Source organism: Crinia signifera, chromosome 6 (genome assembly GCF_055691185.1).
Source record: "Crinia signifera chromosome 6, ASM5569118v1, whole genome shotgun sequence".
Taxonomy (NCBI): domain Eukaryota; kingdom Metazoa; phylum Chordata; class Amphibia; order Anura; family Myobatrachidae; genus Crinia; species Crinia signifera.
In genome coordinates this window covers 249,428,617-249,446,142 of record NC_139222.1, presented here as the reverse complement: position 1 = coordinate 249,446,142, position 17,526 = coordinate 249,428,617, and the positions used below count along the sequence as shown (strand labels likewise).

Here is a 17,526-nt window from a genome sequence, read left to right as displayed (position 1 = left end):
TAATTGGTCTTGGTGTTGTAACGGTGACATAATTGGCTTTTTCCCTGTGATTTACCTGTGTTGTAGCTTGGAAATCCTGCAGTGAGCAGAGACTGCCTTCAGATGTATTTCAAGAGCCAGCCTCCTTCCAACCAGTTTTTCGGGCGGGCGTACCTGTGCAAAGCCCAATTACACACTCCCCATTCTGCGGACAACGTGGTACTGTCTCCTTTTCTGTCTGAGAGCTTTTAATAGGTTAATGGAATCAGATAGAACCGTGTTTATAATTATCCTGTACAGCGTGCCAAATGTTTTATATCTCAGAGCTGCTGTCTGGTTTTTAATTATCAAATGTCAATAAAGCTGAAGGGATAATGTGTCTGTGTGTTTTAGTAAGTGTATTGCTGCTACTCCCTGGCTGTGCTGTAGATGTATCATATGCAGGAGACACTGTGTTCTCTCTCTCTCGCTCTCTGTCTCTCTCTCTCTTCCTCTGTCTCTGTCTCTCTCTCTCTTCCTCTCATTCTCTCTCTTCTGGTTATTCCTCTTTTACTGCTCTTTTTCTTCCTCTACTACAGTATGTCTCTACTCTCCTTCTTCCCTCTTCCCCTATTGAATACACCTGGGGGTGTATTCAACCCCAGGCTTCTATTTCTGACAAACAGATCCAACTTTCAAACATGTTGGATCTGTTTTGTCGAATTCACTGCCATTTTTCTACAATCCGCGGCTGTTTTCAACAATCCTTGGACTTTCCGACACTTGGAACATTGAATTCTGACTGTCGAGTTGCAGTCGAGAGGACTGAACACGGCCTGTGATTCCAACTGCTGGGATGTTCCGACAGTTGGAATGCTATATGTTCCCCTATATTTCTTTCAACTTCTTTATTTTACATTTTTTATTTTTAGCTTTTCCTTCCTTCCTTTTCTTTTTCTCTTTTTTTCGTTTTTCCTTTTTTTTCCCCTTCTCTTTTTTTCCTTTTCTTCTCTTTCTGTCCTTCTAGTCTTCTCTATCTCTCTCTCTTTCTCTATTTTCATTTTTCTATCTTTATATTTATGCTTTCTCTTTCTGAATGTATATGTGTGTATCCATCCTAAGCTAGTCTGGTGATACTGTACAGTATGTCTGTAATCCACCTCTTACCCTTCCATACAGTGTTTGCATCATATAATCCTATATAGTCCGCCAGTACCATGTGACCCCACCTGTAAGACAGACCTGGCATAACAATTGCCGTACTACTTTTTATTGTACAATATACACGTTAAGTATCTTTATTAATAATATCCTTAAATATCCACTCCATACTGCTTGTGGTTATCATTGTTTCTTTTAATTACAGGATGAATTGGAGAAATCTGTGGCCTATTATCTTAAATCTATTGATTTTGCAAAACAGAAAAAGAGGTTTGAATAATATAATACTTACTAAATATACTGTACCTCATCTTGCGTTCTATCTAGATGATTCCATTCCAATATTTCTTTATTGTAGGTATCATTTCCTGGTATATAATGCATCTGTCTTATACTGGCAAATGGTGCGTCCATTTCTAAAGCCTGGAAGCCGCCACCTCATTATTCCCAGCCTTGTGAGGATGGTTAAGGCTTTGGGCGAAACTGATGATATTGACAAGACCTGGAGAGCAGACCTGATGGTGTAAGTAGTAGACATAGTTTTGATTGGTTCAAAACAATGGGAGAGATGTATTATGTCTGGTGAGGTGATAATATGGAAGGTGGTAATGCACCAGCCAATCAGCTGTGTTTGAAAACTGACAATGGATTGGCTGGTGCATTATTACTTTTCGCTTTATCACCGCTTTATCACCTCTTTATCACTTCACCAGGCTTCATACATCTGCCCAGGTATTGTTTATCTGCTTACTGATTGGAGACCTCTCACCCCCCTAATTACATTATCCCAGTGCACCAGTAATAAACTTTCTGTTACTTTGTCTATTTCTGGGTAGAAAGGAAAGGACAGAGAGGGTATGTGAAGAGTGTGCACACTCTTAGTTGAGGGCCTCTTATTTATGGGCCTTTTATCCGCTATTTTATTATTTGGTCCGTGGGGGTGCTATCCAGGGTAGCTCACTACACAAAAGAAAGGCAAAAAAGGATTGCACAAAGTAATTGCACAAGTTCAGCTTTGTGCAAGCCTTTTTTGCCTTTCTTTTGTGTAGTGTTACTTTGTCTATGCAATTTACTTTTATTTCTAACCATAAACAGAAATATATTTAGTCTTATGCTAAATTGAAATAAATATTCTTTATTTCCATGAACATTATACAAACAAATTAAGATTTTAGAAACATTATTAAGTTTCAGTAATTATTTCCTAGTGTTAACTAGTTATTTCCTCTCTGTGTACCCCAAATTGTTTGAGTTATAAGGCGATTTCACCAAGGCACTGATTCTTAACGTCACCTTATTGTTATTTCTTTGTTGGTTTGGTAGACTGCCATTGGTGCAAAGCATGTGAGTGCACAAATGATTAAATATTGGGGCACTACAGATGGTGTAATGGTTAGCATTACTGCCTCACAGCACTGAGGTCATGGGTTCGATTCCCACCATGGCTCTAACTGTGTGGAGTTTGTATATTCTCCCCGTAATTGCGTGGGTTTCCTCCGGGTACTCCGGTTTCCTCCCACAATCCAAAAATATACTGGTAGGCTAATTGGCTTCCAACAAAATTAATCCCTAGAATGTCTGTGTGTGCGTGTATATGTGGTAGGGAATATAGATTGTAAGCTCCACTGGGGCAGGGACTGATGTGAGTGTTCTAATATTCTCTGTACAGCGCTGCGGAATATGTGTCCACTATACAAGAAACTGGTAATAATAATAATAATTGTGAATGACTTTTAAGGTAGATTGGAGAAGATTGTGTGTGTGTGGGGAAAGGTGGGCTCATTATTTCATTGTTGAACTGATTTTTAGTTTTTACATTTACACTAATGAAATCAATATATACTCTCAATGTTCCCAATTTATATGTTTTAAAATTCTGCAATTGGGACTATTGTAACAATTTCTGGGAGATTATGGCGGCTACTGTGATTTGCTGTTGATGCATTTGCCTACATTGCTTAAAAAAGGCCTCTAAGGGTGCGACCGCACCGACTGTATGTGTGGTCACGTGCCCGCAGATGGCCACAACAACGCACCTACAGTATCTTGATTGTGCAGCCCCCAAATGTTGAGCAGTGTGATAATATTCTATTGAAGTGAATGGGCAATACCTCATCAGCTGAAGGGCTAGCTCCCACTGTTTAGGGAAACCAGAAAGGAGTCTCCCTTTATCATTCAACAAGTTATTATTAAAATATATGCAAGTCCGCTAATACACCACCACTCAGACTCCCGCACTGGGACTTACTCCCTCCTGTGCCTTCTTGGAGGGTCTGCGTCCCCAAAGTATAGAAATCGTGTAGATAGGTAGTGCTCAGGAGACTGGTGAGCTACCAATCTGCTGCCTATCTACTTGAGGTCCACACTGGAATGAATGAGTGAGTCATTGATGTGAGCGAGAAATCTATTTGCCTCTATTTTGCCATAGAGGCTAAATCATTTTTTTTGTGGACAAATGAGGTGGCCTGCTGCGTTCACTCATACACTATGAAACTTAATGGCTATGTACACACACACAGGGTGTGGTGATTCAATTATTATTATCCTTTATTTATATGGCGCCACAAGGGATCAGCAGCACCCAATTACAGAATACATAAGCACATAAGCAGAACAATGAGGACAAGTACAGGGTACATAGCCATAGCTGCATCAGCAGAGGACACTGGAATAAGTATCAGCCTGGCAGAAAACCACAGGATTTGGTGCCATCAAAGATGGTTTATGTAAAAGAAGGAGAAGCACATGAGGGACGAGGGCCCTACTCCTGAGAGCTTACATTTTAAAGGGGAGGGGCAGACAAATTCTTAGTGATCTGCACCAGTGCTGTAAACTGGGTCACCAAATATAATAATGTACTTTGTACTATAGTTTGTACTTGCTTTAGAAATCCTTTAGGTATTTGGTGTATGCTCAGGGTCTTTGGTTGTGCAGTATATATTTTTCCATACACGCAGTGTTGATAATTAGACGGAGCTCCGGACGACTTTTAATTACATTTTTAATTTGTGATATTTCAGAAGACACATGAGTTGTGGCCTTTTAGTAAAATGTTGATACAGTAACCAATGAAGCGCACACTTGTATTTCTTGTTAGAGAACTGCTGGAATGTTTGCTGGACGCTCAGAAAATAAAGGAATCCGTAGAGTGCGCATCACTGGCCGCTGACTTCATCAGAGAACATGTACCTCAGAAGTATCCTCTGCTCTTTGCTAAAATGGTAAGCGCTGGGGTCCTTGTGTTCTATTTCCCTGCGAGTGTGATACTTCTGTCCGTTTATATGCTGCCATTCAGTCATTGGGTGAAGGCTAAAAGTTTTACTGCAAAGGTGAAAGAATATTATTACTTTTTATGTATTAAACATATTGTGTACATGTACACAATTTTACCATGCATAACATGTATTTTGGTTGCTCACTGGATGCTTCCATATTTCTAGGAAATGGTCTGTTGTGGCACCACCCTATTTTCAGATTAAATATAGGAGAATTTTTCTAGGGGTGGTTATGAATTCAAGATGACATGATAAATTCTCCCAGTGCCACAGACATCCTCTTTTTCAACCCATTTTTTACTTCTATTTATACTCTGAATATACTGTGAATTAACTTTGGTATTAAAAGGTTATTTTTCGATAAAGATCAGGAACACATATGCAGTTGACACTGTATGCTTGTTCTGTGTAAATGTTGGGCCCCTGTAGAAAGTGGGCATGGCCACATGTGGAGGTTGTGTGGTCACATCCCATTGGGGGTGTGGCTATGTCTCTTTGATCATTTGTACCACTAAGAAGTAAGTGCCAATATACTTTGTACCTGCTTTGTAACTGTCACTCTCAACCCCAGGCCAACAGGGTGTTCTGGGAATTGTGGTTCCTTAGTGGCTGTGGAGCTGCATGTTCTAAACCACAAATCAACATTTAGACCGGTGATGCGAATCTCAGCTGAGGATTGTAGTGCAGTTTGGTCCATGAAGACCTGTATATAAATACTCTAGTGTTTCTTCTAATCTTTTATGTAAACCGCCTGTATCCATGTGACTAGTCAATTAGATCTATACATGCAAAGTGCATTTAATGTTTGTTTTCTGCCTGCAATGAATAATTCATTGTTTTGTTACATTTAGGTGCAGCACAAGTTAATTGATTCTGCAAAAGCAGCTAAGGAGACCAAAAGTTCAGTGACTTTGTTGGTTATCTATAAAATTCACAAACTAAGATCGTAAGTAATGAACGTGTCTGTATTTTGTTGCAATGTAATATAGATCTTGTGGCTAAAGTTTTGAGGGATACTGTAGTTTAGTTCAGCTGGCTTCTTTTCTTTACACATCTCTTAGTGTCTGATCTAGAGTTTTAAGGATGGCAGTGGTGAACTCTAAAGGCTCCCAGGTACTTGTGTAGTTTCACGGCACCGCCGCGCGCACACTCTGTCTCTGAAACTTGGCAGCCTGCCAGAGGCTCTGTTTACCTGTGCGCGGGCCGCTCTAGCTCTGTCTGACTGTGCGCGTGCCGCTCTAGCTGTAAGCTACGTATTGTCAGCTTACATTATCAGCGTAGCGCCGGGCAGCAGCGCGCTGCCTAGGCGCTGACAGGTCACTGTGGTACTTGTAGTTCCACAGTGAAATAGGCAGCCCTGCGCACCGCTGACAACGGGGGCATGTAAAAGTAGACACCCCGGGCACACCGTTGACGTGCCGGGGCTTCTAAACTACACACCCCGGCACACCGCTATCAAAGGGGGAGTCCCCCATGCAGACGCTAAGTTTAGACGCAAAAGCGTCTGAAACCCGGACTATCTGCAAGCCGCTAAGAAGGGGGAGTCAAGATTCAGACGATAAAGCGCCTGAAACCCGACTACCTTCTAGCCGCTACGAAGGGGTCGTGTCCCCCATGCAGACGCTAAAACTTAGACGCTTTAGCGTCTGAAACCCGGACTACCTGCTAGCCGCTAAGAAGCCGGGGTTTCTGGACTTAGGGGCTAAATTCTCTGAATTTAGTTGGGTCTAGGGGTACATCTAAATTTAGACGCTAAAGCATCTAAATTTAGTTGGGTCTAGGGGTACACTATTAAAACCTGTCCACAGTGGCACTAGTCGACGCAACAGCTGTCGACCTTGTAAATTCCACTATCCACGCCAACCCGAAGCGTGGCGAGCGGCGGCGGTACGTGTCCTACGACCTTTTCATACCCCCACTATCCACGTCGGCGTGGAGTTGATTTTATAAAGTGTGGCGAGCGCAGCGAGCCACCCAGCCCGAAGCGTGGTGAGCGGACGCGGACACCTTCACAGCTATCCGCGTCCCCTCGCGGGCTGCACAGGTGTCCGCGTCCCCTCGCGGGGCCTGCTGCGCTCGCCACGCTTCGGGCTCGGTGGCTCGCTGCGCTCGCCACACTTTATAATTTAAACTCCACGCCGACGTGGATAGTGGGGGTATGAAAAGGTCGTAGGAAGCGTACCGCCGCCCCTCGCGGGGCTCGCTGCGCTCGCCATGCTTCGGGTTGGCGTGGATAGTGGTGCTGTGTCAGAAACACATTCACACCTGCACACTCATACACCTGAGACAGTAATGACGACATTTTTGGTAACTGTTAACTGGTTTTTAGTTCAAATTTAACTCGTGAGAACTGAGGATAAAAATGATTCAAAGAACATGTAGGTAATCAATGTAAAGAACAGTCCAATATTAGTTAAAAAGTCATTATTGGTGAGAGGAACAGGAAGGAGCTTGTGTGTCGTCACCGCCACCACTTGCAGAGGAGTCGGCCGGCTCGACGCTGTCATCATCCTTCTCGATCAGGGGGAGCAGGGTCAGAGCATGAAGGATGCGTTTGAAGGTGTCCTGGGCGCCTTAACTCTGCCTCCACATGAACTCCTGGAGGTACGAGTCCAGGTGATGGCGCTGCCCCACAGGCGCTCTATGTTTTGGGTGTGCACCCCAGTGTCCGGGTCAACGAAATTATACTTGTGGTTGACCTTGCCATGCAGGTAACCGGCCTGCTCAAGCTGCTGGGTGTTGTAGGCCCTCCAACAGTCTGTGTAGACGGTGGTGCCCGGTTCAACATGGGCCTCAATGGCTGCCATCAGGGTGGCCGCATCCCGCCGCTCCACCGCAGTCATGAAGCACTGCCCGGTCTCCCTGGATATGCCCCCGAACACCCACTGCTGGGGCAGGAGCCGTCCCACGTTACTCTTCCTCTTCACATAGAGGCTCTCGTCCACCTCCACAATGTGACCCGGGCCTCCGATCCGCTGCTAAGGCTGCGCCAGCAGGTCCACCGTGCAGGCCTCCCTCATGAGGTTGTTATACTGGACGGCAGTTTTTTGGGAGATATTAAGCTGGCGATCACAAAACTTGATGCTGGTCAGCTCTTCCGCCCAGCAATAGAGGAACCGGATCAGGGTCACGAAGGTGACGTGAGACCCCCGGAACCACTGTGCAGACCTCTCGCTCACCTTCTTGCGGCAGCTGCGAATGTGGCAGCGCCACATGCGCTCTTTGACGCTCAGCCTCATGGGGTGGCCATTGGGACAGGTCTGGGTCAGCGGCAGGAACTGTCGGGCCTGCAGGAATGCCACCGCCTCCTCTTCCGTCTGCGGCAGACTAAACCGCGTCAGATGCTCCATCGCCATTCAGGTTCGACACTGCCATTATACACCTCCGTCTCTCACACAGTGCTACTACTGACTGACTACGCTAATTGCGTAGTGCTCTGACTGACTAAGTTACGCTGTCCGCACGGGGCTAAGCAGAAGAAGTGCCGGGAGTGTGAATTCAGACGCTAAAAGCGTCTAAAAGCGCCTAAAATGTTAGCGTCTTACATTGGGGACACCCCCTTTGGTAGTGGTGTGCCGGGGTGTGTAGTTTAGAAGCCCCGTTTGTGTCCTGTTTACACGCGACATTTCATTACATTACAGCTAGAGTGGCACGAGCAGCGCTACGTTACATTACATTATAGCTAGAGTGGCACGCGAGCCCCTGGCAGGCTGCCAAGTTTCAGAGACAGAGTGTACGCGCGGCGGAGCCATGAAACTAAACAAGTACCGGCTCCCATACACTAGGGCCATTCAAATGACATTTTGGCTCTTTTTCATGCAGCTGCGGCGATCATTTGCATGAGAAATTTCCAAATTTTATGAGATTTACAGCATCTGCAGTGCGTGATCCCGTGCGCATTGCACCGGAGCCTGCAAGTCACATCGCACCGGAGCCTGCAGAAGCAATCTGCTGGATTGCTTCCGAGCCGGGAATACTTGGCTGGGATCGCATGCGATATATTGCATGCAAAAAGAAATGCATGCAGTTCAGGCGACTTCTTCGAGTGGAGAAGTTGCCCTAGTGTATGCCCAGTTTAACAATCAGCAATGGCCAGAATGTGTGTGCAGTTTATAAATTCATCAATTGAACATTGATGCAGATTTTTTTTATAATAAATTGTAGATTGAGGGCGTATTCAATTAAGTTTTTTTGTCTAGCTGAAAAAAAACAGACTTCAGTGTTCAACTGCAGTCGTTTAAGGTCGGTTTTTAGGCCGTTTTACACCGATGTAGTTTCACTTTTATTGTAAAAAGTCCAAACTTCATCGACACAAAAAGGCTAAAAATTAGTCAAAAATGGCTGCAGTTTCACAGCAACATGTGGATCGACTATTTGAAAAATCGGCACTTTGATTGAATAGGTTGAATAGGTTGAATTTATATTCAATCTTAAAACGATGAAAAGTGCAGTTTTTTTTGGGTAGTCCAGAAAAAGCACGTAATTGAATACCTCTTCCCATAATGCCTAAAGGCCTGATTCAAAAATGTTTGTAAATTTGATGTTTACTGATCTGTGCACCAGCCAAATTGTACATGTGCTAACCTGGTGCCTCAGAAACCGCAGTATGAGTGAGGTGCTCGCATTTGGTGGTGGTGATGGGGGGCATTCCATAGCCAGTGGCTGCGTCCTTGGAAATAGATTTGCATCATTTATAAATACAGTGGTATTAGGTGTGATGTGATACACTTATATAAAGGTAATATCTAATATCTATTTACTGAATGGAGGGGACAGGATTGCTTATGTACCAATGGAAACAAAGCACTGCTTATTGCCAACCAATGCATTTTTATTAAACAACTGAATTTCTTAAAGATTGAATATAGAATCGGTGATGCCACAATATCAGATTTACTCTGCACTCGCAGCACATACATTACAGTTTTGTATTCCCCATGTGCTGTGCAATGAGATATTTATTAGCATTTATACTGTACCTTAGGGGTTTCAATGATTTTGTCCTATTTAATGTCAAATGTTATTATTTTGTTAAGTGCACTGTTAAATGAAGGGTAATTGACTCCATAAACATTATGCTCGATAAATATAGAGTATCGTAGCAACCCCGAAGACTTGTTTCAATTACTGCCGTAACATTTATTTCCAGGGCAATGGGGCCACCTACGTTGCACTTATTGGGCTTAGCTTTGCCTAACAGTGGTGATGACGGTCATCATTCTTCGGTACTTTTTTATTGTACTCCTTAAATCTGATCCAGTAGGACCAAGCATTGATATGTATTATTAATTAGGATCGCAATAATCTTTGCAAATTTATAATCAATTTGAATTTGCCCTAGTGTTACACCACAATTTATAACTGCAAGTGGCCACTTGTGCTAAATATAGTCGACTTCTGATGTTATATACTCTGTTTTCCCTTTGTGTATGCCGAAGTAGCTTATAGTAGATGGATTTTATGTCCAATGAATTAGTTTGACACTGTTCCACATAAACTTATGATCTAGCCATATTACCGTATCTTCACTTCAATGATGGTTGTACTTCAATAGTGACAGATCATGGGGAGAGGGGTTACACGTCTCAGACCAGAAGGTTGATGGTTGTGGTCTGTCTGTGAAAGTCTCAAGGAGTCACGGCATGTTCTCCTGAGGGACTCACAGTACCACCGCCGGCTGCCCTCAGTCAGATGCTCCGTCCTGGACCGGACGTGAGCCCTCATCTTGGGTCTGCAGCTGGACGGTGTTGGTGTGCCCAGATTGATTGGGAACGTTCGCCGGATAGCATTCGGTGGACAATGGCAAGGTTGACAGGAGTTTTTCGTGTTTTTTTATTGAGCCGACATTTGCTGAGAATATAATAGTGTGCCGAGCGTAGCAAGCCATCCAAGGGGACGCGGTATACTTAGAGGGTGTCCATGCGAACATTCTGGACAAAAAACGTGAAAAACTCATGTCCACCAACCCATTGTCGACCTAATGCTTGTGTCAACCTTAGCTATGTCGACCTAAGTCTTGTCGTTATTCAGTGGTCAACCCAATGCATGTTGTCCTAAATTGTGATGACCAATACCCACCGTAATGTTAGGCAGTGTGTAGCCTGTATTGTTCTATGTATGATTCTGCGTATCACCTGTAGCGCCTTATAAATAAAATGTTATAATAATAATGATTCTCATTTACAGACAATAAAATTGATTTACGTGCATGTATCTAAAGCTGGGCAAACACTGTACAATTATCTTGCAGATCAGTTGCCTAATGTTGCAATTAAAATCTGGTAATGTATGGCGACAAAGGACAATTGACCATTGAAAAAAAAAAGTAGTTTTGGCCAAATAAATGGACAATTGACCATTTGCTTCCAAACACTGGAAAACGGGCAAAAACTGTTAAGTCAAATTGGTTAATTCCGTGATATAACAATACCATTTGGGTCCATTCTACAGTAACAAATGGTTGATCATCATTTGCTCACATACATTACCAGATTTGCATTCTAACCTGCCAGATAATCGTATGTCCAGCTTAAGTGTAATCGTGTGTACACGCAGTGAGGTATGCACTATTTTTCTATTCGATTTTGCTTATAGAAGCAAAATCGAATCAAAATCGAATAGAAAATGTAATCGTTTATATACATTTGAGGCAGATTCGATCCCAATGCACGCTTCCGTGTAGTGTTAATCGAATAGAAAGCAGGCAAGGCTATATAGCACAGATCTGTACAATATAGTCACAATCAAATGTGAACACACTAACCCACTGGTTCTCCACCTCAGTCCTCAAGTACCCCCAACATTGCACGTTTTCCAGGTCACCTGGCAGGTCATTATTCGCTGACACATTTTTAAAGATCACAGGTGGAGCTAATTAGTTCACCTGTGATTCTGTGAGCAGACCTGGAAAACGTGTAATGTTGGGGGTCCTTGAGGACCAAGGTTGAGAACCACTGCTGTAACCAACCCAGATCCAGACACAGGCCCTTATTCAGATCTAATCACAGTACAAATTTGTTCTCAAAATGGGCAAAACCATGTGCACTGCAGGTGGGGCAGATGTAACATGTGCAGAGAGAGTTAGATTTGTGAGAGTTATTTTTTTCTGTGCAGGGTAAATACTAGCTGCATTATTTTTACACTGCAATTTACATTTCAGTTTCAACACACCCCACCCAAATGTAACTCTCTCTGCACATGTTACATCTGCCCCATCTGCAGTGCACATGGTTTTGCCCATTTTGAGAACAAATTTGTACTGCAATCAGATCTGAATAAGGGCCATAGACCCAGATCTAGAAACCAGATCTAATAGGGGTTTAAAAGAAAGTGAAATCTCACCGTGTGTATGCACCTTTAGCCTAGTGATTTCATAGATGCATATCCGCCCCCGATTTTTGATTCTGCCTCAATAAGTGTCTAAATTTGTCTATAATGTGCTTTCCCAAATAAGGACAATGGGGAGGTACATAAGGTACACTATAAGTCTTTTTATTTACTACTTCTATGTTTTAGGCAAATGGATAGCTCATTTACTACAAAGGAAGTTTTGACAAGTTTGAATGAAATTTATAAAATATTAACAACTGTTGAAGAATCTGCTTTGAATTTTCCCTCGTCCGAAAAGTAAGTAAATCTTTTGAAATGGTTTATACTTTATGCTGCTGCATGTGATTCTGTTATGTTGTAATCGGCATACTTCAAACTTATATACTTTAGAGCACAGGTTCTCAAACTCGGTCCTCCGGACCCCACACATGTTTTGCATGTCTCCTCACAGAATCACAAGTGAAATAATTAGCTCCACATGTGGATCTTTTACAATGTGTCAGTGAATAATGAATGCACCTGTGCACCTGCCGGGTGACCTGGAAACCGTGAACCGTTTTAGGGAGTGTCCCGCGGGCAAAATCCAGGTAGTTGTGGGTGTGTGACACTGGGAATTGCGCAATCTTTCCCTAATCACTGCTGCAATATGCTGTGACTTGTGGTTCAAGGCACAATGGTGTAGGGGCATACTTGCCTACTTTTGAAAATTAGTTTCAGGGAGATTATAGTTGGTAGTAGAAATTTGCAAAGTGCACCATTGAGGGGGGTGTAATGCTCTACCCAAAGGGTGTGCCTAGTTCCATATATGGAAAGATTGTGAAGAGTGATTGTGAACGTGGCACCTAGAAGCGTGGGTGTGTATTGCTACATCTGAGAGGACTCTTTTAAAATGACTTATATCCAAATGTAGATGAGCCCCAAAGCAGTTAGTAAGAGCTACTATACCTGCCAAAGGGCTGGAAAATTGTACCGATGATTCAATGTAAATGTATCTGTCTCTCATTTCTTTTTTTCCCCCCAAAATGTAACAGTGTAATGTGGGCTAGGTGAAATGAGGGAGATTGGTAGACTAATAAGGGAGAGAGGGAGATTGCTGCTATTTCAGGGAGTCTCCTGCAGAATGCAGGAGGGCAGGCAGCTATGTGTAGGGGCCCCAGGCGTAGGTATTTTACATTTCTAATATCCTATTTACATTGGTAATTACCATCCATCTAATATCCTATTTACTGTACATCGGAAAAATACAATAATACCACCCCACACAATACAGAAACAGTTTAAACTAACACAGTCTGAACTTTTACATACAGTTAACAGTGCATCCCATTGATTGCCATACAATACACTCAGCATTACAGTGACTGCCATACAGTACAGGGATCATTTTTGTCACTGCTATAAATAAAAACAACATTTGTGGACCAATACACAAATCTTGCCAGCACTAATTAAACCCGCCTTCAAAAATCATTCACTTTTTCAGAATCATTGTAACAACACCATTCAACATAATTAGCCCCTTAAATCAATAACTCCCTCATTATAATAATGCATTACTCTCCATATGATCAATTCATTTCATTAATAGTCTCATTACATCACCAAGTAAAAAAAAAAAAAAAAACTCCTTAACTTTAATTAACCTATTTAAATGAATTAATCCCATCACTCTTATAATAAAACCTATTTACAATTTACCTCTGTCCCCAACTACACAGTACCTCCCTCCCCTGTTGATTATTTTTTTCTGTTCTGGTATTGACTCTGCCAATACCAACTGCTAGTTAATCAGTTTTGAATGGCAGTTGGTGGCAGTGGTGTGACTCCCCTATTTGAATTTTGACCTGTGCTTCAGCACCTACTCTGGAGACTCTCCTGCCAACAACTCTGAAAAACAAGACTGGGTAATAACAGACATAGGACCAGATGCACTAATCTTGGAGATAAACTGCCAGCCAATCACTTCCTACCTGCCATGTCACAGGTTCTGTTTGAAAATTGACAGGTAGGAGCTCATTGGCTGGTGGTTTATCACTCTCCATTTTATCACTTTTCATGGCTTAGTACTTCTTGCCCATAGTCATAAATATCCTATGTCTGGGTAAAAATGCAGCTGCCATTCTTACTTTCATATTTTCCATGTTTGCTTTAACAAATGACCATCATGAACCTGATACATGTTTTGATCCATCTTGACAGCCATGACCCTGGCCCATTTTCGTTTGGCTCGGCAGCATATCGCCAGGCAGGATTCAATGTCCCGATTTACGATTGGCGTATATGGCTGTGGATTGTTGATATTCGGCCGTGATCGCGAGAATTCACAGCGGTTATCGACAAAACGGGCCCGACAGCTTTTAAAGTCGGGCCCATTTTGTCGATCTTCCTCTTCAATGCTATCAGGTAAGACAGCATTGAATAGGCGCCAGCTCAGAAATAGCGGTGGGGATTGAATGCCCCCCTAAGAATGAGCATTTTCTCATGAAGTGGAACAGTAAAGGTGGCCATACATCAGAAAGATATTGTACCCAATCATACAATCTCAACTGATTGTAAGATGGATTGTATGCAGATTGTGTGCACATCTTATGTACATAATCATACAATCAATCAGCAGATGGATTGTATGACTGATTGTGAAAGATGGATTGTATGCAGATTGTGTGCACATCTTGTGTACACAATCATGCAGTAGATGGATTGTATGATTGATTGTATGATCGATTGTGTGTAGATTGTGTGTCCAAAAACCACCAAGGACTGCCGAGGATTTCAAGGGAAATTGTACACAATCATGAGTGCAATCGATCTTAAGATCGATCTTTCTGATGTATGGCCAGCTTTACATGCAATGCTAGCTCTAAAGGTGCCCATACACTAGTAAGATTTATCTTCATATCTGGCTGGTTGGAACAAAAACATGGTAATAGCTGAGTGACAGTTTGTCAGTTTTCCAGCATTTCCAAGCAAATGGTCAACTGTAATTTGCTCCCATCCATAACCATGGTTTTGTTCCAACCAGACAGATCTGAAGATAAATCTGCGTGTGTGGGATCGGGACAATGGTCTGGGCATTTTTGCAGCACTCCAGAGATTATTGGTACACACATTTCCCTTTTCATCCTTCATTAAACTTCACTGAGTCACATGTGATATCGGTACTTATGGAGTAGCCCGGCGCCCAATTTACATACGTACGCTTGCGGAAGGAAATCGCATTGCATGTCCCGTTTTAGTGCCCGGCAATCCATGTGATGCGATGCGATCCCAGTACTTTATATGCATACAGTACATGATAGACGTTTGTCAGTTACCGTATCTATGCTTTGTGAATAAGCTTAAGCTATGTAAATAGCGTAGTCAGTCAGAAGTTGCGTAAGTTCTCCCGGTCACTCACTGAGGTGATGGTGCCAGTGATGGATGCTACTCATAGCTACCCATTGTTACAGTGACCGGTGTTCACAGCGCAGGCATGGCAGGTGAGCAGATGTCGTTGTTCATCCTGCCGACATCAGAGGAGGAGACGTTGCTTTTTTTACAAGAAAAGCATTTGCTGCCCGTTACGCAGACTTGCGTTAAGGGCATCCAATGAGGCTCTCGTGAAGGAGAGTACGTGGCGCTGCCACATCAAGTCCTGCCGTAAAAAGGTCACTGTTAGAGCAGACCCTTGGTACCCTGGATGCCGGCTGCCGTTCCTGACCCTGGTCCGGTTTCTGTACTCCTGGGCACAGGAACTTACATGTGTGGTGTACTGCCAGAGGGAGCTGAATATGTCGATTAAGACGACGGTGCAGTACAATGCCCTCATGAGGGAGGCCTGCACCGTGGATCTGCTGTCACAGCCAAAGACCCAAATTGGAGGCCCTGGATTGGGAATCGGTACATCTGTCAGAATGAACTTAGGTCTACAGTCATTAGGTCGACCCCATTAGGTCGACTGGCAGGAAGGTCGACCTGATTTAAGGTCGACATGGACCAAGGTCGACATGACTTAAGGTCGAATTTGCATAAAGGACATGAGGAAGGTCGACTGGTCATAAGGTCGACATGGGTTTTTCACTGGGTTTTTTTATCCGAATGTCGACACAGTCGACATGGAAACAGTTGGCAATGAAAATCGGACCCTCGCATAGCTCGCTTCGCTCGCAATGCTTCGGGCACGGTGGCTCGCTTCGCTCGCCACAGCTTTATTAACCTCCTCCTCGCCCTAGTGGATGGTAGGGCATGAAATACCGCCTGTCGGCACATGTCGGCTCAAAGAACAGTGAAAAACCCCATGTCGACCTTATGACCAGTCGACCTTCCTCATGTCGACCTTTATGCAAATTCAACCTTAAGTCATGTCGACCTTGGCCCTTGTCGACCTTAAGTCAGGTCGACCTTCCTGCCAGTCGACCTAGTGGGGTCGACCTAATGACTGTAGACCTAAGTTCATTCTAATAGATGACCGCTTCCCCTGGATTGGTGGTAGAGGTGGATGAGACCCTGCTTACGAAGAGGAAGTATGACATCGGGAGGATGCTGCCCCAGCAATGGGTATTCGGTGGCATATGCAGGGAGAGAGGGGCCTGCTTCCTCACAGCCGTAGAATAGAGAGACACCACGACCCTTCTGGCTGCCATCACCGAGAATGTCGCCCCCGGGTCCATTGTTATTATTGTTCATAATCTTTTAATTATTATTCTTATCATTATTGTTCTTAATGTTTTCATTATTCTTCTTATATTTAATGATTATCTTTGTTATTGTTAATATATAATGACTACTAATTATCATAATCATTATTCACTAAATTTACAGTTTGACGTTAACATGTGTCCACATTACTGTCTCAGATGTGTTGTATGGCTGCTGTGAATGTGTTCCTAAAACCACCCCACTATCCACGCCACCCCAAAGTGTGGCGGAACGCGTCCTCCTGACCTTTTCATACCCCCACTATCCACGTCAGCGTGGAGTTGATTTCATATAGTGTGGCTAGCCACCGAGCCCGAAGCATGGCGAGCGCATGCAGATTACGTTACTATAAAATCGCATGCGATTTTGCGGGACATGCGATTCGATGCGATCCCCCGGGGCCAAGAGAGCAGTGAATAAATTACATAGGAAAATCTCATCACATCACATCGCACGGCCCATAAAAAGGGCCATGCGATGCAATTTTCCTACGCTGAGTAGCCCACTAAGCAAATTGCTTAGTGGGCGCCCGGCTACTACATAAGTACCGTGATATCTTCTGATGGGGGATGCAGAACCAGAAGATATCATATGCGACCTGCAGGAGTCTTGGTGATATTTACCCAGTCTTATGCTGCCCATACACGGCCCGTTTAACGGATCCGTTCGGGACTTAAATAGTACACATTGCATCGCATGCATTGTGCATGCAATGCGATCCGATGCGATGTGTAGCTAGTACAAAAAGTACAAAAAGTATGTGCAGCACATACTTTTTGTACCGTGCTATGTGATGCGCGGGAGCGCGCATCGCATAGTACAGAACGGAGCTGGCAAAAACGGAGCGTCTATGGGCTCCTTTACTCTGGCTGTTTACTTGGACATTGTTAAGAAATAAATTGTGGAGTAATAAAAATACTTTTTTCCCCCCAATTTATTTATTTTTTACCAATTTTCACGTTCCCTTGTTTATGAATACTGGAAATATAATAAATGATATTTACTGAAGTATATTGATTAATCGAATGGTTTATACTAATGGTACCTGGTTCTCTATTCGGTCATAACGTGGCATTATTGCATTTTATATGTTTGTGCATAATGTCCGCTTTTTCTTTTTGAGCTG

The 17,526-nt window shown here is 43.3% G+C and overlaps 1 protein-coding gene across 5 annotated transcripts in view; it reads left to right on the top strand.

Moving 5' to 3' along the window:
• The window catches only part of CFAP46 (cilia and flagella associated protein 46), a 211,128-nt gene that overhangs the window by 15,350 nt on the left and 178,252 nt on the right, over positions 1-17,526 (top strand). For all 5 annotated transcript variants that reach the window (XM_083149297.1, XM_083149298.1, XM_083149295.1 and 2 more), the window contains 6 exons: positions 67-198; positions 1,325-1,389; positions 1,478-1,642; positions 4,217-4,340; positions 5,246-5,340; positions 11,910-12,020. In XM_083149297.1, the coding sequence (XP_083005423.1) occupies positions 67-198; positions 1,325-1,389; positions 1,478-1,642; positions 4,217-4,340; positions 5,246-5,340; positions 11,910-12,020 (692 nt within the window). The remainder of the gene's footprint in view (positions 1-66; positions 199-1,324; positions 1,390-1,477; positions 1,643-4,216; positions 4,341-5,245; positions 5,341-11,909; positions 12,021-17,526) is intronic.